Raw genomic sequence first — 27746 nt, forward strand, 5'->3', positions numbered from 1 at the left:
TAGTTGAGGAATAAATGGGAGATAAAAACTGGACCTTTAGTATCGACTACTGTGGTAGATTTAAGATGGCCTCAAAATCTATGCCATTCCTCCCACTGAGAGAATGGCCACTGTTTCTCCTCTCCTTGATTCTGAGCTGGCCCTATGATCTATCTTGATCAATAGAATGTGGTGGAAGTGAGTTTGTGAATCTTCCCAGGGCAGGGCTTAATGGAAATGCAGGTTCTGCTTTTACCCCTTTTAATTCTCTTTGACATCAGCTACTAAGTGAAAAGTCTGATTAATCTATTAGCAAGAAAGGCCATATGGCATGGGCCTGAAACCAGTTCAGACATTCCAACCCCAGTCAAGCTTTCTGCTGAATGTAACCTCGTGAAGCACCCCAGCCAATGCCATACATTGAGCAGATGAACCACTCAGCTGATCCCTGCCCAAATTTCTAATCCAAAGAATTATGTGCAGATAGCTATTGCTCTAAGCCAGCACTGGTGATAACTCTTTTGAAAGGTGTGACTTTGAATGTAAGGAGTGAGCTAAGGCAGTAAATAAGTGATAAAGAGTTTTTTGCTACTGATTTTTAAAAGATAGGGTGTTACAGCATAAAAGATCTATTCTTGGCCAGATGTGGTGGCTCATGCCTGTAATCGCAGCACTTTGGGAGGCTGAGGCAGGTGGATCACCTGAAGTCAGGAGTTCGAGACCAGCCTGGCCAACATGGTGAAACCCTGTCGCTACTAAAAATACAAAAATTAGCTGGGCGTGGTGGTGGGTGCCTGTAATCTCACCTACTTGGGAGGCTGAGGCAGGAGAATCGCTTGAACCTGGGAGGTGGAAGTTGCAGTGAGCTGAGATCGTGCCGCTGCACTTCAACCTGGGCAACAGAGCGAGACTCCATCTCAAAAAATAAAATAAAATAAAATATCTACTCTTATGAATTTCATTCATTTGTGTAACTCTTTTTACACTAAAGGAATTCTGTTTTGTAAAAGACCTGACTTCATCTGTTGTTTCTTGGACAGTGAGGATCATGCCTGCTGTTAGTCTCACCTACAACTATTCCCACAATGTTCAGTGGATTTCTTCAGGCTGGTAGCTTTTCCCTTTTTACCAATTTTTATTGCTTCTCATTGCAAAAGTGTTGTTATAGTTTAAATATAGAAAAAACTAAAAAAATTTTAAATTCTGCCACTTAGAGAGATCCACTAGTAAAATTTTGATATAACTGTAGTGTTTTTTTCTCTTGAGTCATACTTTTGTTTTGCAAAATAAGCTCATATCTATATGTTTTGGAATGTGCATTTTCATTGAAAAATATCTTGTGAACATTTTCAATATGCTTAAATATGCTATCCAACATCATTTCCTATAGTGCACAGTATTCAGTGTATTTGCTATAGTTAAAAATATAGAAAGGATATAGAGAATGCTGGTGTTGCAGGTACCTGTCACATAAGAGGAGCTTAATAAATAATTACTGACTGAAAAGATGAAAGCTAGAACAACCATCTTTTTGATTAGCTAAAGTTTAGTGTGATTATTAATTGCCACCTTTGGGCAAATTCTGAAAATGGGTCAAAGACTAGGTATATCTCTCAGGCAATTTAATGATGATAGGTATTGCCAAATTATCCTTCAGAAATGTTTTATCAAGTTATATTGCACCTGACTGGTGACCCTTTAAGTGGATTTTAGTATACCTCAAATTTTCTCTAGAATTAGTTTAATGATTTATCTGCAGAAATATTATTATAAGCTCTGACAGAATGAGTACTAGGTTTACTCTCTGTCTCCATTCTTGATCACCAGCTTGAAAGAGTTCAGTTCATCATCAACCCAGAAGTGGAGTGAAGTATGTTTCACAATTAGCATGCACACTACTTTTATGTCTCTATTGAATATATCTGCAGACAAATGTATTTGGTCCCAGAAAATCAAGCCTCATAGTGGCTGTGCCTCTTTCTGAGTATCAATATCTACTCATGTACCTAAATCTATGTATACAAAACACTTAAATATAATCAGAATGTCCAAATCAAACAACTGCTGCAAAAATGTTATATCATTCATGAAGAGAGAAAAACAGAATGACAATATCTAGGTTCATTTTGGCACTTGGTCATTTGACTCACTTTCATGGACAGAATGTAGTACACTGGGGTATGGTATAATAGTTAATAGTTGAGGCTCTCAAGTAAGACAGATTGTGGCTTGAAACTGTCTCTGCCAATTGTTCAGCAGGATGATCTTGGGCTAGTTATTTAACCTCATAGTCTCAATTTCCCCATTTGTAATATGGGGATGACAGAAATACCTTCCTCATGAAGATTACTATAAGGCTTAAATGAGATAATGGAACATGAGATGAATTAAAATGGCGGAGCATGAAACATAGTACATGTTGAGTAAATATCAGCTTTTTTTCACAGTACTTTTTGTGATATAGCCTTAAAAAAGGAGCCAAGGCAATGAATGCTAATGAATCAATGACCTTAGCAACTTTAATGCAGGTTAGTAAAAAAGAAATGTCATTTACTTTATGTATAATCTAAGTGAGTGAATCAAAACTTAGCTATATCTTACCTACATTGTAACTTTAATTTTTTATTTTCAGGTAACATGTGGTACATATGGTTTCTATATACATTATAAAACTGTAAGAATTAATTATTAAATTATTATTAAATAATTTAAAAATTAATTATTAAATAATTTAAAAATTAAATAATTAAAACTGTAAGAATTAGTTTAAAATGAGCAACTGTACTAATTATAATTCTTTCAAGATTTTTTAAATCATCAAGAAACTACCAGAACTATGTTGTCAGGAGTACATTAATATTTTCCATTTTTGCTTATATTGAGATTTGATTGTTCATTTAAAATTTGGATATTACCTACCACTTGGTATTTGGACATAAAGTGAAAAAGAAATCCACTTCATATGGACATTTTATAGAACTAAAACAATTTAAAAAAATATGCAACGCAATTTATGTGAAGCAAGATGTGTTACACAGATCAATTGGGGCACTTCCTGTATGTTTGTAATTGAAAAAAAACTTGAAAGATGTTTTTAAACCACCAGAATATGAAAAAAAAATCTTTTTTTTTGGTCTCCATAACACAGGTAGGGGAAATAAGCTTGCAGGTGGAAATATATAGGAAAAATGTCATTAACAAAAAAATAAGCCCTCACTGGTAAAGTGAGGAGGCCGGATGTAATGGCCTTGAAGGTTTAGTCCATCTGTTAAGGCTTTTTATTCTGTCTAGTGTTGTCTCAGCTTAAAGGGAATATATAAAAAGCAACTGACATTAACACTAACTCTTCCCAGCGTTACTCAGATTGCCTGCAATAGGATATAGAAAAAGAAGATGCAGAGGTCAGGCAGGAAAGGGCAGCTATAAAACCCAAATTTTTCTTCTATCGTTCTTTGCTTTGTATGATGACTCTACACTCTTTGAGTATTGTTATGTCAAACTAAAGTCGTTGAAAAATAATTGTTTGCTGGGAATTCTTTAAAATTTTTTGTTCTCTTTTAAGCCTTATTTATAAAGGTTTCCAGATGCTTATCCTCATAGATTAAATCCAGTATGATGTAGACACTTACAATAATATTCACTGCTATGAAGCCAAGAAAAAACTACTTGGAGATCTAACTGCCTATCACCGAAAGAATCGGGGTCCAGGGAATTTTCTGTTGCTATTAAGGGTGTGATTCTCTGAAGTCATTTGGAAACAACCTAGTTTCTCAGCAAAAACACATCTTTCCTGTACTGTGTCGAAGCACATCAAATGGTTGGCATTGCAAGCTTCGAACAGGTTATTTCTCATTATGCGAATACATAATGAAAGGATGTGGGCAAAGAACAGAATGCAAATTGGAAGCTGACTTCTGACTTTAACAGCCGGCAGTGCTAGGCTCAAACAGTCATTCTAATTTCAAGAGACAGTTCCAAAGTGGTTCTCAAGAGAAAGGACAGGGTATTTTTAAAATATTTGTTCAATGTGAATGGATTGGGCTTGCCAAAAATGACTTTTTATGCTGGCATGCGATCTCTTAGAGGGAAGTCAGCCTGAGTCACTGGATACATCAAAGGTAGAGTCCAGTGAATGGAATTACTGCAGGCTGTGTGAACAAGCCAGATACCCGCATTCATCTGCCCACTGCTGGGATTTCAGCCCTCCTTTTAATTACATTAAAGCAGCTGGTACCACTGGTTACTGAAGTCTTCAGATTACCTTGATTGCTTGGTCATTATCTCTAATCAGCTGCTTCTTCTCATCTTCAAACTTTTGTCTAACATCCTGGAGCCGCCTTTCTGCAGCAAGCTGCTGCTGGCTGTTCTCCTCTTTCAGAGAGGAAATGGTTGTCTGAAGTTCTGCTATGATCTAAAATGAAAACAGCATGCTATAACTTCAAATTCTTCTGGGAGAGGCATCTATTTATATGTACTGATGCTTAACAAAAGAATGGATTTGACAAAACTCTATTCCACAAATTAAATATTTTCAATTAACATATCACACACTATAATGCATGAAATTCCATACAATAAAAGAGTTTAATAAAACTGTGAATGGTGAACAACTTCTGAACCAAATATACTTGGAAGACGTTTCCACTCTAACATTCCACAATATTTACTCATCAGAAGAAAGAACATCTGTGATCTCAAAAATATGAAAAGTGTCAGATTTTATTTTACTGAGAAATATACTTATTAGAATGAGAAAAGCTATTCTGCTTTTCATAATGCTTTGAACTGTAATAACCAAAGAAAATAATGAACAGAGTTTATTCTTCAGTCACCTAATTCTATACAGTAATTTTTGGGAATTCACTAACGTTTGTGTATTGTGTTTAACACTTTACGTTCTTATGTCATATACTACTGTGAGACAAGTATTATTATTGCCTATCTTTTATTTTTTTTTATTTTAATTTTAACTTTTGAGATGGAGTTTCATTCTTGTTGCCCAGGCTGGAGTGCAATGGCGTGATCTCAGCTCACTGCAACCTCTGCTTCCTGGGTTCAAGTGATTCTCCTGCTTTAGCCTCCCGAGTAGCTGGGATTACAGGTGCCCGCCACCACGCCTAGCTAATTTTTTGTATTTTTAGTAGAGATGGGGGTTTCATCATGTTGGCCAGGCTGGTCTCGAACTCCTGACCTTCAGGTGATCCATCCACCTCGGCCTCCCAAAGTGCAGGGATTACAGGCGTGAGCCACTGTGCCCGGACTGCCTATCTTTTATAAGTGAGGACACAGAGGCACAGAAAGAGGACAAATATCTTACATTGTTGAAAATGACATCCAACTAAAGAGACTGGCAGGATTTGAACCATGCAGTCAGACCCATCACTTCACTAACTGGGTCCTTTAGCCTGCCATCTTTATGTTTCTTTTTTTTTTTTGAGAAGGAGTCTTGCTCTGTCACCCAGGCTGGAGTGCAGTGGCGCGATCTCAGCTCAGTGTAACCGCCACCTCCTAGGTTCACGCCATTCTCCTGCCTCAGCCTCCTGAGTAGCTGAGACTACAGGCCACCACGCCCAGTTAATTTTTGTATTTTTAGTAGAGTCGGGTTTCGCCATATTAGCCAGGCTGGTCTCGAACTCCTGACCTTGTGATCCGCCCGCCTCAGCCTCCCAAAGTGCTGAGATCACACGTGTGAGCCACCATGCTTGGCCACTCCGTTATGTTTCTTTAAAACAAGGTTGTGGTATTGTAGGAAGTTTATACTTCCAAATAGGTTGTCTTCTTCCTAACTCATGGATAGTCACTTTGGTTTACATGGTGCCATTTTCATTCACTCCTGTAGTATTCCCTACATTTAAGAATCTGTTCTCTCCCAGACAGGGTTATTCCAACTTCTCAAATTAACCATCTGATGAGAAACTTTTATATTGAATTGGCCTTCTGAGAGCGCTGTCCTTCCTTTGGTTTGGATGTATCCATTTCCTTGCAAATTCAATAGTGATGACTTTTTAAAAGCAGGAAATAGTCATTTCTTCTAATAAAAGAAACAACATTAGGCCCGCATTAGAATATAATTCTTTTGGTCCTAAGCAGGGGGGAGGGCAGTTGGTGAGAAACACTGGACAAGTTATCTTTCTTTTTTTTTGAGACAGAGTCTCGCTCTGTCGCCCAGGCTGGAGTGCAGTGGCCGGATCTCGGCTCACTGCAAGCTCCACCTCCCGGGTTCAGGCTATTCTCCTGCCTCAGCCTCCGGAGTAGCTGGGACTACAGGTGCCCGCCACCTCGCCCGGCTAGTTTTTCATATTTTTTAGTAGAGACGGGGTTTCACCGTGTTAGCCAGGATGGTTTCGATCTCCTGACCTCATGATCTGCCCGTCTTGGCCTCCCAAAGTGCTGGGATTACAGGCTTGAGCCACCGTCCCCGGCCGACAAGTTATCTTTCTTGAAGCTCAGTTTTTCTAACTACAAAACGAGATTAATGCATTATAAGGCAATAAATAGAAACTGTCTGGAGTCCCCCAGAAGCCAAATGCTATAGAAATACTAGTTGTTACTACTGACATAAATAGTAGCATCTTGACAATAAAATATAGAGTATTTATGCTTTGAGAAGTGAGCAAATTCACTGTACCAAAGTTTGACACTTAGAATTTGTCAATAATCACATATTTAGCCAATTGTGAAATGACAAAATATATAACAGCAATGTCAATATTATTACACGCAAACTTGAGCCTTCTGCTATGAGTGGAAACATTCATTTACTGAGAATGAAGATGTTTTCATCCATTTTCTGAATTTTGATTAAATATTGTTTTCATTCTGGCATCAATTCAATTAATTCTCATAGCACTTCCGTGAAACAGGAAAGGTTAAATTCTCATAGTAAATGTCAAAAATTGATGCGCAGAACAATCAACTCACAGTCACAGAGCCAGAGGAGCCAGGGATAAAAAAGAGTCAGATTTCCTTGGCCTACTATGAAATTTAAGATTGATCTTTTATGAGAACATGGGACCAAATAGTAAAAAACAACTTACTATTTCAATGTTTTAAGCTGAGTAAACTATAACTTTGTAGAAGTGGGTTTAATTCTGGAGAGAGAAGAAGGGCAAGAGAGAATGAGAGAGAGAGAGGGTGTGTGTGTGTGTGTTTAGTTCTGTGCAGTGTAACACATATATAGATTCATATATCCACAACCGCAGTCATGCGATATATTTTTAAAGAACAAAGTATTTTTTTCTTAAAACAATACTAAGATTGAGACTAGCTTGTAACTGACCAAAGAACAAAGATAAAAATATACTAGGATACTTCAAACAGTCAAAGGCCATGGAATAGGGATATTTCTCATTTTCAGAACATTTAGGACAAAATAATTCAGGTTTTGAGGTGAGTGGATCACCTGAGGCCAGGAGTTCAAGACCAGCCTGGCCAACATGGCGAAACCCTGTCTCTACTTAAAATACAAAAAATTAGCCAGGCGTGGTGGCACACGCTGGAATCCCAGCTACTTGGGAGGCTGAGGCTGGAGAATCACTTGAACCTGGGAGGTAGAGGCTGCAGTGAGCCAAGAACGCGCCATTTCACTCCAGCCTGGGCAAAAAGGGTGAAACTCCATCTCAAAAAAAAAAAAAGAAAGAAAGAAAGAAAAAAATGCTGGTTTTGGAAGGGACTACAAGTGAAGTCCAGGATGTTCTAAGAAGGACATGCTTGCTTTTGTGTGGAAAATAAAACCTTATATTCTTTGGGGGAACAAGGAGAGTTTCCTTTGGGGGAAATAATGAGATTATTTTTGGAAAGCTATTTTTAAAACTTAGGAAGGCGACATAAGGGGGAAAATGTTAAAACACTTCAGGTGAAACAACCTGGCTAGATACATAGATAAATTATTTGGTTGAATAGACTCACAGGTGATACGGATATGGAACAGTAACTAAAATAAGGATAATTTAAAAAACAAGATTTAATACTTTAAGATTGAGAAATAATCATAATAATCAGATTAACATACTTCAGGCAAGGAACAAAACTCTACTGGTCGTACACCTAGAGTATAAGAAAATGGACTACTTTCTCGTAAGCTCAGTGTATATAATAACTGACACCCAGTTTAAGTAGTAGAACTATAATCGGGGTAAGTAATAAAAACCATCACCTAGCAAATTGTATTCAGTTAACCTACCTTTCTTGTAGAATAATAATGTTAAAAAAAGGTTCTAAGAAAAATGAAAGCTAACATATACAATCATAATCAAAACCCTCCAGTTTTGATTGAATCATAATTAAAAACCATAAACAAAATGCTACCACTCAACTAAATGTTTATACTGTATTAAGTTTCAATGAAAGAAGTGGATTAGATAATTTTCATATGGATATTAAAAATTAGTGTTTTCGGAAACAAAAGGAGAGCTATTTTGAGCTGATGGCATAAGCACCCGAACTCATGAAAGTCATAATAGTTAATAATAGTTAACAATAATTGTTAAGCAATTAATGCTTTGCAAAAATGTTAGTGGTCTTAAAAAAAAAACCAAACAAACAGGATCCCAAATAGGGGTTAGGATTTCATCTTCAACTCATTCTATTGTTTTTCAGATTGTAGTACAGTTTGAGAGTTTTATAAAACTCTTCTTTAAAATATGATACAATAGAGAAGACATGCCACTTAAGAAGCCATGCTTAGGAAGGTTAGGTGAACACTGAAGCTTCTCATAAAATAAGTGGATGCCCCGTGCATTCTGGGTTGGCCCCCAGGAGGCTGGCACAGAGATGGGCACAGCGGTCATGTGCAATATTCCCAGGTACTAATACGCTTCAGGTGTTGGGCAGTGTGGGGCAGCGGTAGGAGACACTCATCCCTTGGCAGCAGGCAAGCTCAACTGGCATTCAAACTTCAGTCCTGCCCATGTTTCTAACTGTGGACATTCTGGCAAAATGGCAGTATCTTTCCTTGAAAAATGGGCACTAGATGACTAGGCTGAGTGGGGAAAATTACATTAATATTGAAGAGGCAAGGTAAATACATAATCACTTATTATTTCAATGTTTTAAGAACTCCTCTTAAAACATTAAGAGGAGTTTACTCAAACTCCAGCATTCATCATGACCGCAGTGTTTGCATCATCTGCATTCTTTTATTAAGATTAAAAAATATGTGATTCTGATGGAAATGATATTTGGGGGCATGTCCAGAGATGAGGCAAACACTGCAGTGGTGGCGAGGGTGAGTGCTGCAGATCTCAGAATGGGCACAGTGCTCAGGTGTGCCAAGGGTTCAATGTACATGCTCTATTAGGTCCTAAAGGCTTGATAAAATCGTGAAAAGTAAGCAGCTTCCTCTAAAGGAGGAAAATCTTTAAAATATTTTCCAAATTTAATCTTATGCTCTCTGAGGTACCAACACATTCATTACTAATGCATTCATTTTCTTTTTTTCAGAGAGGGATTTTTAAAAACCCAACAGAGTTAAGCAACTTTGGTTTTAGTGTTCTCATCAGCTTAATGAGATATGAGTTAGAGATTCCAATAAGCTATCATTTAAATGTGGAGAGATCCAATCCACAGTCTTGTTTTATAATGCTCATTTTTAAATAATCGGACATGCTTCTCTGAACTGACTGGCACTGTAGACTAATGCTTCTCAAATGCCAGTGCACAGATATAAATATTTAGAAGCTGGCAAACAAAATATTATCAATGTAAGGTTATCATCCTAACTTTTATGAAAAGGATGGACTATCTTTTATTATATTACACTCTTTCTAAGATTTTTTTGGTGTTGCACTGTCCCTTGATTAATGAAATGATGGTAATAGTGTATGATAGTTGTTACTAGTTGGTTTTTCCTTCTCCACCTTCAAGTTTTTCCTTAGGAAAACAGTTAGCAACCCTATGCCTCTCCAAGCTTTTCAGGGAGATTTTATCAATTTGTGAACACCCAAAAACATGGTGTCTGAAGCAATAATCTGTTCCACCTTCCAAACTTTTTTTCATTCTTCCCTCCCTCCTTTCCTCTTTCTCTATGGCAATTTTAGTGCTGATACTATAATAATTGACATTCATTAAGTGCTTTAGTGTGTACTAAGGCACTATACTGAACACAGTTTTGGCAATGTTTTACTTAATAGTTAAAACCATCCTCTGAGGTTGGTACTGCTCCTCTATTTGACAAATGAGGAAACCAAATTCCAAAGAGGGCAGGTAACTTGCTCAAGGTCATGGAAGTGGTAGGGCTGGTATTCAAATCCAGGGGTGCTGGACTCCAGAGCTCAGGCTTTCTTCTGCATTAACTTATATTTAATTTGTTTTAATATCAACTAATCAGGCTGCTTCATACATTCCTTTAGATAAATACTCCTGTTTACACTCTCATTATTTAGGCATTTTTATTAGCTATCTTATATCTCACTCTCGGTCTGCTTCCCTCATTTAACATAAAGCGAAACAAGCAGGATGTTAGGATATGCCAACTGGGGATTTTTAATGTTTTAATTTAAACTTTAACTTTTGGCCTAAATACATTTCTTTTGATTGCAAGAATCTTTTTCAGTGGATTAAAAGGATGTTTCTCCATGTTCTTTCCTCAAGGAAGGGTTGGAATAATGGCAATCAAGACATAATTATCATTTCTTACACAAACACATATGACTCTTCATTTGGACAAAGACTTTTTGCTTTTCTAATGGGATGTGAATTAATAGAACTGAAATATTAGGCCAGGTGTGGTGGCTCATGCCTGTAATCCCAGCATTTTGGGAGGAGGGCGGATCACATGAGATCAGGAGTTTGAGACCAGCCTGACCAATATGGTGAAACCCTGTCTCTACTAAAAATACAAAAAATTAACTGGGTGTGGGGGTGTGTGCCTGTAATCCCACCTACTTAGGAGGCTGAGGCAGGAGAATCGCTTGAAGCCAACTTGGAGGTGGAGGTTGCAGTGGGTCAAGACCATGTGATGACACTACAGCCTGGGCGACAAGAGTGAAACTTCTGTCTCAAAAACAGACAAACAAAAAAATGAAATTTTATAACTATCACCAAAGTTTTGCCATATTAAAAATGGAAGGGATGGGCTGGGCGTGGTGGCTCATGCCTGTAATCCCAGCACTTTTGGAGGCTAAGGCAGGCGGATTATGAGATCAGGAGATCAAGACCATCCTGGCTAACATGGTGAAACCCTGTCTCTACTAAAAATACAAAAAATTAGCCGGGCATGGTGCCGGGAGCCTGTAGTCCCAGCTACTTGGGAGGCTGAGGCAGGAGAATGGCATGAACTTGGGAGGTGGAGCTTGCAGTGAGCCCAGATCGCGCCACTGCACTCCAGCCTGGGCAACAGAGTGAAACTCCATCTCGGGGGGGGGAAAAAAAAAGGAAGGGATTGGGCCAGGCTGGTAATGTTAAGGTTAAGAACTTCCACTTTGAAGTCAGATCCAGACTGGGTCCTGGCTTAGTTACTTGCCAACTTGTGTGATCTTATCTCTCTGAATCTTAGTTTTCGCAAATGGAAAAATGGTACCAATAATAGTTCCTAATTCCAGAGTTATTGTGAAAGACTGAATGAGTCAACATGGTTAGTGCCCCATGAACATTAGGTATTATTATTGTTTTGTTGTTGTTACTACTATTATGTGGCATTATGTGGTAGTATGGTAAATTCTAGTTTACTACCAAATACCACTGTATATATAAAAAAATATGAAGACAAGCTTGTTTTACCAATCATTAGACATGCTTACAAAACCAAATGGCTTAACTTACCTACCTACCTGCAAAGTAAAGATAAGTAGTATTTATTTGTTCTAGAATCACTTACACAAGTAAGGAATACTTGGAGTTCCTTAAGTGATACTATTGGATATCACTGTAACAACTTATGCTGAAAAAGTACTCTGAGCATCGTATTTCAAGTAGAGACAGGCATTCAATTATTGGCCTTTCTTATACTAAAACTACAATAGTAAGTACAAATAGCAAGTTATGGATGTAGGGACTTAGAATTCTCTTTTTCCCAAAAGGAGTCAACAGTTGAGCTGCAGACTTAACCTAGAATTATTTATCATTTTGAATTTTGTTTGAAGAAGCCTTTAGGTAGAGCAAAATGGAATATTACCAAAAAAGCACAGATAGTACCAAACTGCTTACATCATAAATGTAGGTGTATATCTCCTGTCCTTGTGAAGTATGTTTCAGCCTGGGCTTGTTCAAGTGTACAGGCTGGTTTTACAACATCTGAGTATGCGTGTGTGTGTGTGTGTGTATGTGTGTGCGCGCGCGCATGTGTGTGTCGTTTCAAGTGGTTAAATACGCCTAATTTTTCTTGATTTTTAATGACTGAAATATTAAAACCATATTCTGTTTATTTGTATACACATAAAAATATGATACCATTTCACAAAAAAACTGAAAAGAATGAAGTTTAACTTGTACCAAAGTTTTATGTGGAGGTTTCATTTTTGTTTTGGTTTTACCTGGTTTTCTGTCTTTTAATGTTGCTTACCTGTGAAGATTTGGCAAGTTTCTGAGTGTATTCCTTCTCGATCTGCTTCAGCCTGCTGTTGGCCTGAAAAACACACGTACATGAACACATACACAGTGACCTGTGAGCCTGGTATCTCTTCCACATGCCTATCACCAGGCAGCTGGGATGCCTGCCAGCTGCACCGCCCTTCTGGGGCAGCCAGAAAACCACAGGGCTTGTCTTTGATGTGACGCCAACTATTCATCACTTAAAAAGCAAAAAAAAAAAAAAGATCTCTTCTGCCAATTATTAGACAAACATAAGACTTCTGTGGATAGAAAGAGAAACGGAGAAAGAGAGACAGAAATAGACGCAGCAAAAGTATGAAGGCTCAGAAGGTAAAGTAAGGGAAAGGGAGAAGAAACAAGAGGGGCAAGGGAAAGAGAGAGGGAAGCGGAGGAAGAGGAAAGTAAGGTAAATTTAATACTTTTTCACGTTAATTAAAAAATAAAAGAAATAGATGCTTCTGGACAAAGGAGAGATGGGATTTTGAGAATCACTGAGCAAAGAGTTGAGCCCCGACTCTGCCAAATGCATAAGAGCTACTTTTTACAGTGACAAATGTATCTAAATCAAACAAGTTTTATGTCCTGGAAATAGGGTGGCCTTTCTAGAATCAGTCCACATTGCTTAGAACTTGGTTATCCCCTCTGCCACTCAAGTTCCAATTCTTTTTATGTGATCTGTTTTCTGCTCTCTGGAAACTTTTGGGATCTTTATTTCATCGTCAGTGTTTAAAAATGTCACAGTGTCGTGCCCTAGACTGGGTCTTTTTCCCATCAATCATGGGGGCACTAAAGAGGCTCTTTCAGTCTGAACTCATGTCCTTCACTACTGGGAAAGGTTGGTCATTACTCTCATGATTTCCTCTTGTCTCTCTGTCTGTCCGTCTGTCTCTCTCCCTGTGTATGTCTCTCCCTGCAACTCTGATTTTGTACCTCTTAGGTTTAGTGTCTCTTTTTCTTGTTGTTTCTATGTTCCATTTCTTTGTCTTTTTGATTATTCTTAGAATTTCCTCAACTTTTACCTAAAACTTTATATTCTGCCATCATATTCATAATTTCCAACAGTTCCTTTTTGTTATTTGAACAGCATCATCATCATCATCCCTCTTTTTACAGATGAGAAAACTAAGGCACAGAGAGGGTAAGTAACTTGCCCAGCATCATACAGCTGGGAAGTGATGAAGCCAGGACAGAAACTCACACTTTGGCTGCTGAGCACAGGTGCTCCACCAGTGAGAGCACTGCATCATGCCTTGCAATATAGTCCTGATATCTATCTATCTATCTATCTATCTATCTATCTATCTATCTATCTATCTATCTATCTATCTATCTTTCCTTCCTTTCATCCATCCATCCATCTACCCATCCATCCATCCATCCATCAGCTATCTGTCTATATGTCTATAACTATCTATCGACACATATATTTTAATTTTTTCCTGCTCAGTAGAATGTGCTTTTTTTTTTTTTTCTGAGTTCCCTTTGTTTATTTACTTTCACCTGTCTGTTTTGGTCCTTGTCTTTCACTTTAGATACTTTCCTCAAATATCTGGTGATCTTTGATGTCCTTTCTTATTCAAAGTGAGGCCTCCAAAGCTGTATAGAAGAATCTTGCATGTGGACGGGTTTGTGGATGGGTGGGAATCACCACAGGGTATGCTACAAAGGGGCCTGCACTCTCCCATGCCAGCATCTGACTGGATTTCCCTCTTGGATCAGTTTGCCCAGAGCTGCATCCTCCAGTTTCCTGCCAGGCAGCACTAATCTGATGGCCAGTATTTTCAGAAGGGCACCGAGATGTTCAGGAGAGTGACTCTAGCGCAAGGCCAGCCTCACATTTCCCCTCAACTATACCTGAGGCCCTTTCTCATTCCATATCTCCACAGAGCAAACCAGGGGTAGGGATGGGGCAGTCTTGGGATAAAATCTGGGCTTTCTGCTCCAAATACAGACTTTCAACCAATCTTCCAGGTCTTCACTTCACCCCATACCCAGTCTCTCCAATTCCTGAACTTTCCCAAAGTTCTACCACGGGAAAGATCTTGCTGCTTCTAATTGGTATCCTTCAAGCCTCCCTTGCCCCAGGAATTGCTCAGTTTTTAGGATTCTTAGTTCTGCTAAGTTAATTTCAGGCCCAGCCTTTTTCAAGTTCTCAGTGCTATTGATTTCTTATGTGTAAGGTTGTCTCTTATTTTCTTTGAAAAATATTATAGCATAAAAATCTTGATACCTGAGTCTCACCTGCAGAGGTTCTGATTCAATTTGTCTGGGCTACAGGCTGGGCACTAAGATTTTTTTAAAATCTCTGCTGCTATTTCAAAAGTTCAGCTGAGGTTAAAAACCACTGGTTCACGCCTTTTTAAATTTCATTACTTTCATTTTGATGAGACTTCCACAGGGAGTAGAGATAAAAACAGGTGAGCTCTGTTCCAACTACCTTTAGTTGGAAGCAACTGATTTGTTTATTTTCGTATCACAAATAGGATGAGGAAGCAATCCAATGCTCACGGCCCACTCTAGGCTCACCTCTATGGCAGTACTAAGGCTGAATTGGTCACTATTGGTTAATCTGTCTCTCTCCTACTAGATTATGAGATCCTAGAAGGCAGCTCCTAGCCCCTAACATAGTGTTTGGGGCACAATTGTTCATCTAACGAATGAGTGGATGTCATACAAGCTCTTTTCCTCTTCTATCGCCTCAGTCCATACCTCTGAAGTTTTCTTTTCATAACCATTTTTTTATGGACTTAAGTTTAAAACCAATTCTTTAGAGTTCATTCCATAAATCTCTTTGTATCTATAATCCCATTGAGTATACAGGGTAGTTTTGCTTCTTCCAGAATAGAGAGGGCATGTGACTATTGCTGTTTTTCTAGTAAGTCATCAGACTTGACTTCAGCTCTATGATGATTAAAGCCGCTCTCCATCAGAATTAGGGCTACTCTGAACCTCTTGAGGTTTATTTGTCTTGGCTCACATTCTGTCACTATTTTTTTGGTCACAAAATGCTTAATAAAGTATTTGTTGCTTTTAAAATAAACACTTATAGAGCTCATACCATGTCCCAGGCACTGTTTTAAGTGTTTTAAAAATATTCATTCACCCACTAGAAAATCTAAAAATTAATTCTAGTGTCGTAAAGATGAGGTTACTTTTCCCTAAAAATGCTGGAGTCACAGATAATAATTAATGCAGGAAAGCCTGTGTCTTGGTGGCAGCTACTCTTCAAGAGCTTATGGCCAGTTCCCAAATCTCACAAACCCAATGAAGCTCCTTTATAACTAAATATCCAATTCATTCATCCACTGTAGGCAGCTGGACAATAGCAATGAACAAAACAGCCAAGAATCCCTCTCTATTTTTATGAAACATCTAGAGAGTAAACAAAGTAACTTTGAAAAGTTCTATGGTGCACGTGCTATGGAGAAATATCAATCAGGAAAGAGAGAGAGGAAGTGATAAAAGTTAGGGGGTACTTTATAATTTTAAAAATACTGAAGTAACAGATGGCCTCCCTGAGAGGTTGACGTATGAACAAAAACCTGTAGGGGATGAGGGTAATCTCTAGAGAAAGAGCATTCCAGGCAGAAGGAAGAATCAGCACAAAGGCCTTGAGGCAGAGGCATGCACAGCATGTTCAAGACACAGTATGGAGGCTGCGAACAGTGGCTCACCCCTGTAATCCAGCACTTTGGGAGGCTGCGGCAGGCAGATCACTTTAGGCCAGGAGTTCCAGACCAGCCTGGCCAAAATGGTGAATAATAAGGTATTAATAAGGCCACTCCAGCTTTTGTTTGAGGCAAGAATGAAGCAAATAAGACAGTTAGGAGGGCACTGCAAATAATCTAGGATGGCAATAGAGGAGGTGGTGAGAAGGGGTCAGATTTGGAAAAAAATTAGAAAGTAGAACCAACTGGATATACTGTACAATGGAAAGAGATGAGTCAAGGATGACTTCAAGATTTTTGTCCTAAGCAACCAGATGAATGAAGTTGTCATTACCTAACATAGGAAAAACTATAGGTGAAATAGGTTTTTGCAGAGAAGATCAAGAGATCAATTTGTACTTATTAAACTTGGAGATGCCTATTAAATGTGCAGTATTGAAGTATTTGGGTATTCAAGTCTCGAGTTTATGGTTTAAGGTCTAGGTTAAAACTTTGAATTCAAAAGTCATCAGTTTATACAGGGTGTGTGAAACCATGCTACTGGATAAGATCCCAAGATTTCCAGTGTATATACTGGATGAGATCCCAAGTATACACACAACAAAGCAGAGGTCTAAGTATACTCAGCCCTGGGCCTACAAATGTTAGGAGGCTGGGACATGAGGAGGAAACAGAAGTAATAGCCAGAGAGTCAAGAAATCAGGATAGGCTGGTGGCTCACGCCTGTAATCCCAGCACTTTGGGAGGCCAAGGCAGGTGGATCACCTGAGGTCAGGCGTTCGAGACCAGCCTGACCAACATGGTGAAACCCCGTCTCTACTAAAAATACAAAAAAATTAGCTGGTGGTGGGTGCCTGCAATTAAAGCGACTTGGAAGGCTGAGGGAGGAGGGTCACTTGAACCTGGGAAGTGGAGGCTACAGTGAGCTGAGATCGTGCCATTGCACTCCAGCCTGCCTGACAAGACTCCATCTCAAAAAAAAAAGAAAACAAAAGAAAAGAAAGAAATCAGGATAATAATGTCATCCTGAGCCAAGTGAAGAAAAGTGTTTCAAGGACTACTCAGCTGTGTCAGATGCTATGGGGAGGCCATAGAAAGTGAGGCCTGAGAATTGATCACATCAGTTTGGCAACATGGAGATCACTGGTGATAAGGATAAAAGAAATTTTGTTGTAGTGGGAGACATGACAGTTGGATTAAAGGAAGTTCAGAGAGGAGAGGCACTGGAATTTGTTCAGAATTTTATTATAAAGGAAGGTGAGAAATGAGATGGAAGCTATCCAAGAAATGGGTGAATAGAGAGATGATTTGTTTTGTTTTTTGGTAAGCTGAGGAAATTAACGGCATGTTTGTAGGCCGACAGGAAAGATCTAGCAGTAGAGAGGGGGGAAAAACCAGATGATGCCAGAGCTTTCCTAGAGACATGTCCTTGAGTTAACGGGAGGGATATGTCATGGAGTGAACTGTGTCCTCCCCAAATTCCTATGTTATGTTGCAACCCTAAACCCCAATTTGACTGTATTTGGAGATAGGGCCTTTGGCGAGGCAATTAAGGTAAAATGAAGTCATAAGGGTGGGGCCCTACTCCAAGAGGATGGGTGTCATTATAAGAAGAGGAAGAGACACCTATCTCTCTCTGTACACACACACAGGAAATGCCTTGTAAAGAAACAGCAAGAATGCAGCGAGAGGCCTCACCAGAAAGCAATCCTGACACCACCTTGATCTCGGGCTTCTAGCTTCTAGAGTTGTGAGAGAATGAATTTTCATGTTTTAAGCCACCTAGTCTGTGGTGCTCTGTTACAGCAGCCCAAGCCAACTACTACGGGGTGGGACCTCGAGCACGAGGGGAGGAGATGGCCTTTGCTGGAAGTCCAGGCAAATGATTCCCCAGGAACAGCGATGGGAGCTTCCAATTGCTCTCATTATCTCTACAAAGCAGGAAGAAAGATTCATCAGCTGAGCATGAGGATGGTAGAAAACATCTTTGGGAAATTTCAGAAGGGAAGGAAGGTATAAAATAGTCATCTAAAAAAAGGAGGAAAGGGAAAAGAGAGAAATCCAGTATGAGTCCCAGGACTCCAGGAAGCATCAGGACCCACTCGAAACTGCCAAAGCTGAATTTAAAATGAGGCCAGTTTGTAATACAGAAACATTTCTGGAACTTGCTAACAGCTAAACAGAGTAGAATCAACACTTTGGAGAATAAAAGTAACCAAAGGAATAAAATTAATTGATCAACCTTTGAGGTTTTTACTATTAATACTTACTTGAGCCTAAATCATAGCTGTCTGAATTCCTGAACCCCTCTTATATAAATCTAAACAGCTCTGGTTTATCACGGTTGAAAATTCGTGGCTAACTTATCAGGCAAACTGTCCCTAAAGCATTTCTTGAATAGTTTTAGTATCAAGATGGTACTGAGTGTACATTTCATTTCCCTGCTTAAAGGAAGGCTTAGTTATTTTAAACCAAGTCTTATTTTTATAGCTATCATTTGTATATAGAAACACAATTTTCAAACAACTACCAGTGGCATAACCTGAACAAATATATAACAGAAGAGGATGGCACCACAACTTTGAAGTGAGCAAAGTAGTAGTAGAAATAGTAGTAGTAGTACTGGTGGTTGTTGTTTTCATCTTTGGTTCTTTCTCACTATTGCCATTTCTGATTGGTTGTGCCCATCCTCCTCCAGACAGTACTCAGTTCTCATCTGTTTTTCTAGGGCTACTTCCTCAGATCATTCTCCTTATTAAAGAGCCCAATATATTGGTTCACTTTCCCTATGTAATTCCTAACAAAATCTTGGGTTTAAAACTCAATTAGAAAGGGGGAAAATTTACAAAAGTGTCCATGGTTGGTAATTATCTTAATGTGCTACCCTTTTATTTGCATTATGCCTCAATTTTAAAAAGTCCTTCATTCCTTTATTTTCCATTTCCTACCATTAATGGTGAAGGTTCAGGCATTCATGATTTCCAGGAAGGTGATTTGGAGAGAAGAAAATTAGGAGATTTGTCTAAAATATTTATATTTAAGGCAAACCCAGATCTTACAATGAAATTTTTAAAATATAATAGCTACATCTTTAACATCTTCAAATATCTTTTAAATATAATAGCATAAGTGTCTGAATAAAATAGTTGTTTTAGGATGAAGAAAGCAAGAATGTTTCCCAGATTCTTGAAACATGGCATAAAGCTCAGAAGATTATGCAGTACTTTCTATTCAAAAGCTTTGTAGGCATCTATTTGAAACTTCTTGGAACACTATTGTCAGAGGTGTATGAACCAAAGCAACTCCATCTTGAATAGGGGCTGGGTAAAATGAGGTGGAGACCTACTGAGCTACATTCCCAGGAGGTTACGGCAGTCTAAGTCACAGAATGAGATAGGAAGTAGGCACAAGATACAGGTCATAAAGACCTTGCTGATAAAGCAAGTTGCAGTAAAGAAGCTGGCCAAAACCCACTAAAATCAAGATGGCGACGAGAGTGACCTCTGGTCATCCTCACTGCTACACTCCCACCAGCACCATGACAGTTTATAAATGCTATGGCAACACCAGGAAGTGACCCTATATGGTCTAAAAAGGGGAGGCATGAATAATCCACTTCTTGTTTAGCATATAATCAAGAAATAACCATAAAAATGGGCAACCAGCAGCCCTCAGGGCTGCTCTGTCTGTGGAGTAACCATTCTTTTATTCTTCTATTTTCTTAATACATTTGCTTTTACTTTGCAGACTCAACCCTGAATTCTTTCTTGCGCAAGATCCAAGAACCCTCTCTTGGGGTCTGGATGGAGTCCCCTTTCATGCAACACTATGAATCCAGTCATGGCCAGCCTGGTAAAATTCTGCACCATCCTACCAGCAAAAATATTTAGAAAATTTATAACAAATATTTATATTTAATTTAAAATATTTACAGAACATTCATACTTGAAAATATCTGTATTTTACTTCAAAATAAATGTGCAAATTTGTAAAACAATAAAATTCATGACTGCTGCCCTGGCTGTGATGAAGTAACTGGGACCACATTTTATCTGCCACAATAAACAACAAGAAAACTGGACAAAACAAAGGAGAAACTGATTTAGGATATTAGGCAACAGGAAGCAGTGGATTGTGACCCAAAGAAAAGGGAAATAAATGAGGTAAGCGCTCATTTAGTTGTTCTTTGATTTAATTCTTCTCTGATTCTTTCATCAGAATTCTACAGTTTTCATCATATAAATCTCATACATACAGATGGTTCTTGACTTGCAAAGGCATTTCATCCTGATAAATTTGTTGTAAGTACAAAATTTCTTAAGTAGAAGATGCATTTAATACCTCAATAAACCCATCGTAAAGTCAAAAAAAAATTTAAGTTGAACCTTTGTAAGTCAGGGACAGTTATTATAGACGTATATCTAAGTATTTAATTTTGAGGGTACTAATGTAAATAGTATTGTGTTTTTAGTTTAAAATTCCACTTATTCATTGCTGGTATAAATGAAAGCAGTTGATTTTTATACACTAACCTTGCATCCTGTAAGCTTGCTATAATCACTAATCAGTTCCAAGAGTTTGTCAGTTCTTTTGGATTCTCTACACAGACAATCATGCTGTCTGCAAACAAAGACAGTTCTATTTCTTCCTTTCCAATCTGTATACCTCTTATTTCCTTTTCTTGTGTATTGCATTAACTAAGATTTCTTTGATGCTGAAAAGGAGTGGTGAGAGGGGAATCACAATCAATGTGGTGTTTCTGATCTTAGAGAGAAAGCTTCTAGTTTCTCACCATGAAGTACAATATTAGCTGTAGGTTTTTGTAGATGTTCTTTATCAAGTTGAGGGAGTTCTCCTCTATTCCTAGTTTGCTGAGATTTTTTTTTTCATGAATGGCTGCTGAATTTTATCAAATGATTTTTCTACATCTATTAATATGATCATGTGATCACATAGACGTGATTGATTACATTCACTGATTTTCAAATTGTTGAGACAGCCCTGCATACCTGGGATACATCCCACTTGGCTGTGGTGTATAATTCTTTTTGTACATTGTTAGATTCAATTTGCTAAAATTTTGTTAAAAGATTTTTTCATTTATGTTAATGGAATATAATGGTCTATAGTTTTCTTGTCTTATAATGTTTCTGTCTGGTTTTGGTATCAGGGTAACGCTGACCTCACAGGATGAGTTACGAATTATTTCCTCTGCTTTTATCTTTTGAAATAGATTGTAGAGGGTTGGTATAATTTCTTCCTTAAAAGTTTGGCAGAATTCAGCATTGAATCCATGTAGGCCTGATGTATTCTGTTTTGAAAAAGGAGGGTCATTAATTATTGATTCAATTGCCTTAATAGATATATCCATTCAGATTATTTTTTTCTTCCTGTGTGACTTTTGGCAGATTGTGTTTTCGGCAGATTGTGTCTAGGTTATCAAATCTATAAGCATAGAATTGATCATGGTATTTATTTATTATCCTTACAATGCTCATGGGCTCTTCAGTGATATCCCATTTTTCATTACTTTTATTAGTAATTTATATTCTCTTTCTTTTTTTCTTAGTTTGCATGGTGAAAGCCTATCAAATCTATTGATCTTTTCAAAGAACCAGCTTTTGGTTTCATTGATTTTCTCTACTGATTTCCTGTTTTCAAGTTCATTGATTTCTGCTCTAATTCTTTTTAATTTTTTAATTTTTTTTTAAAAGACAGGGTCTCACTATGTTGCTCAGGCTGGACTCAAACTCCTAGGCTCAAGGGATTCCCCAGCATCCCAAGTAGCTGGGGTTACAGTTACATGACACTGCCCTCGGTTCTGCTCTATTTTTATTATTTCCTTTCTTCTGCTACTTTGGATTTAATTTGCTCTTCTTTTTCTTGCTTCCCAAATGAAAGCTTAGGCTATTGATTTTAGATATTCTTGTCTAATAAATGCATTCTATGCTATAAATTTCTCTTTAATCACTGCTTTCTCCATATCACATAAATTTTGGTAAGTTGTGGTTTCATTTAGCCCAAAATATTTTAAAATTTATATTAGATTTCTTCTTCGACTCATGTGATTTTTAAAGTGTGTTATATAATCCCAAAGTATTTGGGGATTTCCAGCTATCTTTCTGTTGATTTCTAGTTTAGTTTCATTGTGGTCTGATATCAGATATTGTATGATTTCTATTCTTTTAAATTTGTTAAGATATGTTTCATGGCCCAGAATATAGTCTATCTTGGGGAATGGTCCATGTGAGGTTGCAAAGAATGTGTATGCTGCTGCTGTTGGATGAAGTAGTCCAAGATATCCATTATTTCCAGTTGATTCTATGTCCTTACTGATTTTTCTGCCTTCTGGATCTGTCCTTTTATGATAGTGGGTATTAAAGTCTACAACTATAATAGTAGATCCATCTATTTCTCCTTGCAGTTCTATCAGTTTTTGCCTCAAATAGTTTTTGTTTGTTTGTTTGTTTTTGTTTTTTGTGCCTCATGTATTTTGATGTTCTGTTAGGTACATACACACCGGTTAAGGATTGATATGTCTTCCTGGAGAATTAAGCCGTTTATCATCATGTAATGGCTACCACATCCCTGATAACTTTCTTTGTCCTAAAGTCTGCTCTACCTGAAATTAATATAACCACTAACTCTTTCTTTTGTTTAGTGTTAGCATGGTATTTTTTTTTTTTTGATCCATTTACTTTAAACCTATATAGGTCTTATATTTAAAGCAGGTTTCTTGGAGGCAATATATGGTTGGGTCTTATTTTTTGATCCACTCTCACAATCTCTGTCTTTTAATTGGTATGTTTAGGCCACTGACATCCAAAGTGATTACTTGATACAGCTGGACTTGTGCATTTTCCATCCCCCACACAGAAGGCTAGAGTTGGCTGTAGGTGGTTATCTCCTTTCCCCCAGATTGGTTAGGCTCTGAAAAATCCCCAATAATTTAGGTGCTTGTAAAACAGTTTTTCTTGGTAGGCTTTGTGAAGGGCAACAAAGTGCTCTGGTGTATTTCACAATGGTCACTTTTCTCCTCCCCCTGCCAGAAGCACAAATGGTTTTTTCCACAATATTCAAGGTGAGAATCTGGTCAAGCTCCTGGAGGCAAGACTCACAAAAGCCCGAAACTGCTATGGCTGCTTGCAAGCCATGTTAGACCCGATACCAAGAGAGTTTCCCTCAGCTAAGAGTCTCTATTGTGGGGAACATTTAAACAGAAGGACCCCAAGAGTCCCTGCTACTGTCAACTCTCATAGTCTGTTGCTGCCATTGCTGCCCTAAACTCTTATAGCCTAGGGCACTGAGGTACCCTCAGTCATCTGTGATACTGATCACAGCTGAAGAAGCTGCAGGGAGGCTTGACCACTGCATCTATTCAGAAGCAGGGCCAGCACACCCTTTTCAATCAGCACATTAAGGCCTATCTGCAGATGAAAGTCTTTTCCTATGAAGGTAACTCTGTAAAGTTTGGAAGTGGTGACCGTTTCATCAGATGTGAAGACATCAATTCAGAAACACAAGAAACATGAAAAAGGAAGGAAATATGACACCACCAAAGAACACAATAATTCTTTAGTAACTGACCCCAAAGAAAAGAAAATTTATGAATTGTCTGAAAAGGAATTCAAAATAAGAAAAGGAAACTCAAAAAAAATACAAGAAAACACAGAGAGACAATTTGATGATATCAATCAGTTTATGATCTGAATGAGAAATTAAACAGAGATAGGTATCATAACAAAGAACCAACAGAAATCTTGGACCTAAAGAAGTCAATAAATGAAGTTTAAAAATAACAACAGAGAGCTTCAACAGCAGACTAGATCAAGCAGGATGAAGGATAAATGTTTAGAGTTTTTGTATGTGGCAAAAATTAAGTTGTTACCAGTGTAAAATAGTCAATTATTACATAACTATAAGATGTTTTACGTAAGCTTTGTGGCAACCACAAAGCAAAACACTATAGCAGATACACAAAAAATTAAGAAAAAAGAATAAAATCTAGCACTATAGAAAACCACCAAATCATGATGGCAAATAAGGAAAAAAGGAACAAAGGATATACAAAACAACCAGAAGACAATAAACAGCACAGCCATAGTAAGTCCTTAAATGTCAGTAATTATAAATGGACTAAATTTTCCAATCCAAAGACACAGAGTGGTTTAATGAATAAAAAATCAAGATCCAATTATATGCTTCCTATGAGAGACCCACATTAGCTTTAAGGATATACATAGGCTGAAAGTGAAGGGAGGGAAGAAGATATTCCATGCAAATGGTTAAAAAAAAGAGAACAGGAGTGGTTATATTTAGATTTAAAATAGACATCAAGTCAAAAACTTTCATAAGAGACAAAGAAGGTCACTAATGATAAAGAGGACATTTATCAAGAGGATATAACAAGTGTAAATATGTATTAGACATTAGAATGCATTAGACATTAGACATTAGAGTACCTAAATATATAAAGCAAATATTAATGGACACAAAGGGAGAAATAGATAGCAATACAATAATAGTGGGGACTTCAATACCCGCCAGCAACAACAGACAGATCAATGAGACAGAAAATTAAAAGAGAAATACTGAAATTGAATTGTGCTTTAGACAAAATGGGCTATATATAACTTTCTATCTAACAGCAGCAAAATATAGATTCTCCTTTAGTGCACATAGAACATTCTCCAGTATAGATCATATGGTGAGCCATAAAACAAGTCTTAAATTTAAGAAGATCAAAATCATATCAAGTATTTCTGGCCACAATGGTATAACATTAGAAATCAATAACAGAATTAATTTTGGAAAATTCATAAATATGTGGAAATTAAATAACTGGCTCTGAATAACCAATGGGTCAAAGAAGAAATCAAAAGAAAAATTGAAAAATATCTTGAGACAAATGATAATGAAAACACAACATACCAAAACCTACGGGATGCCCAAAAGCATAAACTTCCCATAAAAGGAAAGTTTATAGCAATAAATGTCTACATTAAAAAAGAAGATCCCAAATAGCCTAACATTATGCTTCACAGAATTAGAAAATGAACAAATTAAACCCAAAGTTATCAGAAGGATGGACATTCATAAATACCAGAAAAGAAATAAAACAAATAGAGAATAGAGAAACCAAACACACACACAAAAAACAATAAAACTAAGAGTTGGTTTTTGAAAAAATGAACAAAATTGATAAACCCTTAGACTAGCTAAAAAAAGAAAGAAAGAGAAAATTCAAATATATAAACTCAGATATGAAAGTGGAGACATTACAACAGATGTTCTCAGAAATGAAACAGATCATAAAGGACTATTATTAACAATTATATATCAACATAGTTCATCATCTGGGGTAAATAGATTAATTCCTAGGAAAATATAACTGAAGAAGGCTGAATAAAAAAGAAATAGCTTGAACAGGCCAATAACAAAGGAAGAGATTGAAGTAATAATTTAAAATCTCCCAAGAAAGAAAAGCCCAAGACCAGATGGCTTCATGGCTGAATTCTATCAAACTTTCAAAAAATAATTAATACTTCTTAAATGCCTCCAAAAGAAAGAGCTGGATAATACAGTTGACCCTTGAACAACATGGGGGTTAGTGGTGCTGATCACCCCCAAAATGCTGTAAAAACCCTGCATGCAACATTTGATTACCCCAAAACTTAACTACTAACAGCCAACTGTTGACTGGAAGCCTTACTTATAACATAGACAATCAATTAACACATATTTTATATATTACATTTATTCTATATTTTACGCTTACAGTAAAGTAAGCTAGGGAAAAGAAAATGTTATAAAAATAATAAAGAAGAGGCCGGGCGCGGTGGCTCAAGCCTGTAATCCCAGCACTTTGGGAGGCCGAGACGGGCGGATCACGAGGTCAGGAGATCGAGACCATCCTGGCTAACAGGACGAAACCCCGTCTCTACTAAAAAATACAAAAAACTAGCCGGGCGAGGTGGCGGGCACCTGTAGTCCCAGCTACTCGGGGAGGCTGAGGCAGGAGAATGGCATAAACCCGGGAGGCGGAGCTTGCAGTGAGCCGAGATCACGCCACTGCACTCCAGCCTGGGCGACAGAGCGAGACTCTGTCTCAAAAATAATAATAATAATAATAATAATAATAATAAAGAGAAAATATATTTAATATTCATTAAGTGGGAAGTAGATCATCCTAAAGGTCCTCATCCTTGACATCTTCATGTTGAGTAGGCTGAGAAGTGTCAAGAGTGGCAGAGGCAGAAGAAAAGCTGCAGATAAGTAGACCCATGCAGTTCAAACCTGTGTTGTTCAAGGGTCAACACTACTTCCTAACACATATTATGAGTCAGCATTACCTTGACACCTAAGCCAGAGAAAGCAACATAGGAAAACTACAGGCCAACAGTTCTGAAGAACATTGATGCAAAAGTCTTCAATAAAATATTAGCAAACCAAATTCAACAACACATTAATACATCATGATTAAGTGGGTTTTACCCCTGACATGCAAGGCTGGTTTAATATACACAAATCAATCAATGTGATATATCACATTAACAAACCACATGATCATATCAATTAACAAAAAAGCATTCAATAAAGCTCAATGTCTGATTTGATAAAAACTTTTAACAGTTTAGATATAGAAGGAAAGCTCTTCAACATAATAAAGGCTATTTGAGTAAAACGCACAGCTAACCTCATCATCAATGGGGAGAAACTGAAAGCTTTTTCTCTAAGATCTGGTATAAGGTAAGGATGCCCACTCTTATCACTTCTACTTAGCAGAGTACTGGAGGTGCTATGAAGAAGAATTAGACAATAAAAAGAAATAACAGGTATTCAAGCTGGATAAAAAAGAAGTAAAATTATCTCTATTTACAATGACATGATCCTATATGTAAAAAATCCCAAAGATTTCACACAAAAAAACTATTAGATCGAATAAGTTAACTCTGTAAAGTTGCAGGATATAAAATCAACATATAAAAATTTATGACATTTCTATACATAACAATGTAGCCAAAAAAGAAACTGAGAAAACAATCTCATTTACAATCACATAAAAAAAAAAAAATCAAGCCTGTAATCCCAGCCCTTTGGGAGGCCGAGACGGGCGGATCACGAGGTCAGGAGATGGAGACCATCCTGGCTAACACGGTGAAACCCCGTCTCTACTAAAAAATACAAAAATCTAGCCGGGCGAGGTGGCGGGCGCCTGTAGTCCCAGCTACTCTGGAGGCTGAGGCAGGAGAATGGCGTGAACCCGGGAGGCGGAGCTTGTAGTGAGCTGAGATCCGGCCACTGCACTCCAGCCTGGGTGACAGAGCGTGACTCTGTCTCAAAACAAACAAACAAACAAACAAAGAAAAAAATTAAATACATAAAATAAAATACTTAGGAATAAATTTAACCAAGGAAAGACCTGTACACTGAAAACTATAAAACATTAATAAGGCCGGGCATGGTGGCTCACCCCTGTAATCCCAACACTTTGGGAGGCTGAGGTGGGCGGATCATGAGGTCAGGAGATTGAGACCATCCTGGCTAAAATAGTGAAACCCTATCTCTACT

At 37.7% G+C, this 27746-nt stretch overlaps 1 protein-coding gene across 3 annotated transcripts in view; it reads right to left on the reverse strand.

The window, feature by feature from the left end:
• Positions 1-27746, reverse strand: part of CEP112 (centrosomal protein 112kDa) — a 567477-nt gene that overhangs the window by 107528 nt on the left and 432203 nt on the right. For all 3 annotated transcript variants that reach the window (XM_011944093.1, XM_011944768.1, XM_011945463.1), the window contains 2 exons: positions 12479-12541; positions 4241-4390 (listed from right to left, as the gene is read on the reverse strand). In XM_011944093.1, the coding sequence (XP_011799483.1) occupies positions 4241-4390; positions 12479-12541 (213 nt within the window). The remainder of the gene's footprint in view (positions 1-4240; positions 4391-12478; positions 12542-27746) is intronic.

Source organism: Colobus angolensis, unplaced genomic scaffold (genome assembly GCF_000951035.1).
Source record: "Colobus angolensis palliatus isolate OR3802 unplaced genomic scaffold, Cang.pa_1.0 Scaffold1, whole genome shotgun sequence".
Classification (NCBI taxonomy): domain Eukaryota; kingdom Metazoa; phylum Chordata; class Mammalia; order Primates; family Cercopithecidae; genus Colobus; species Colobus angolensis.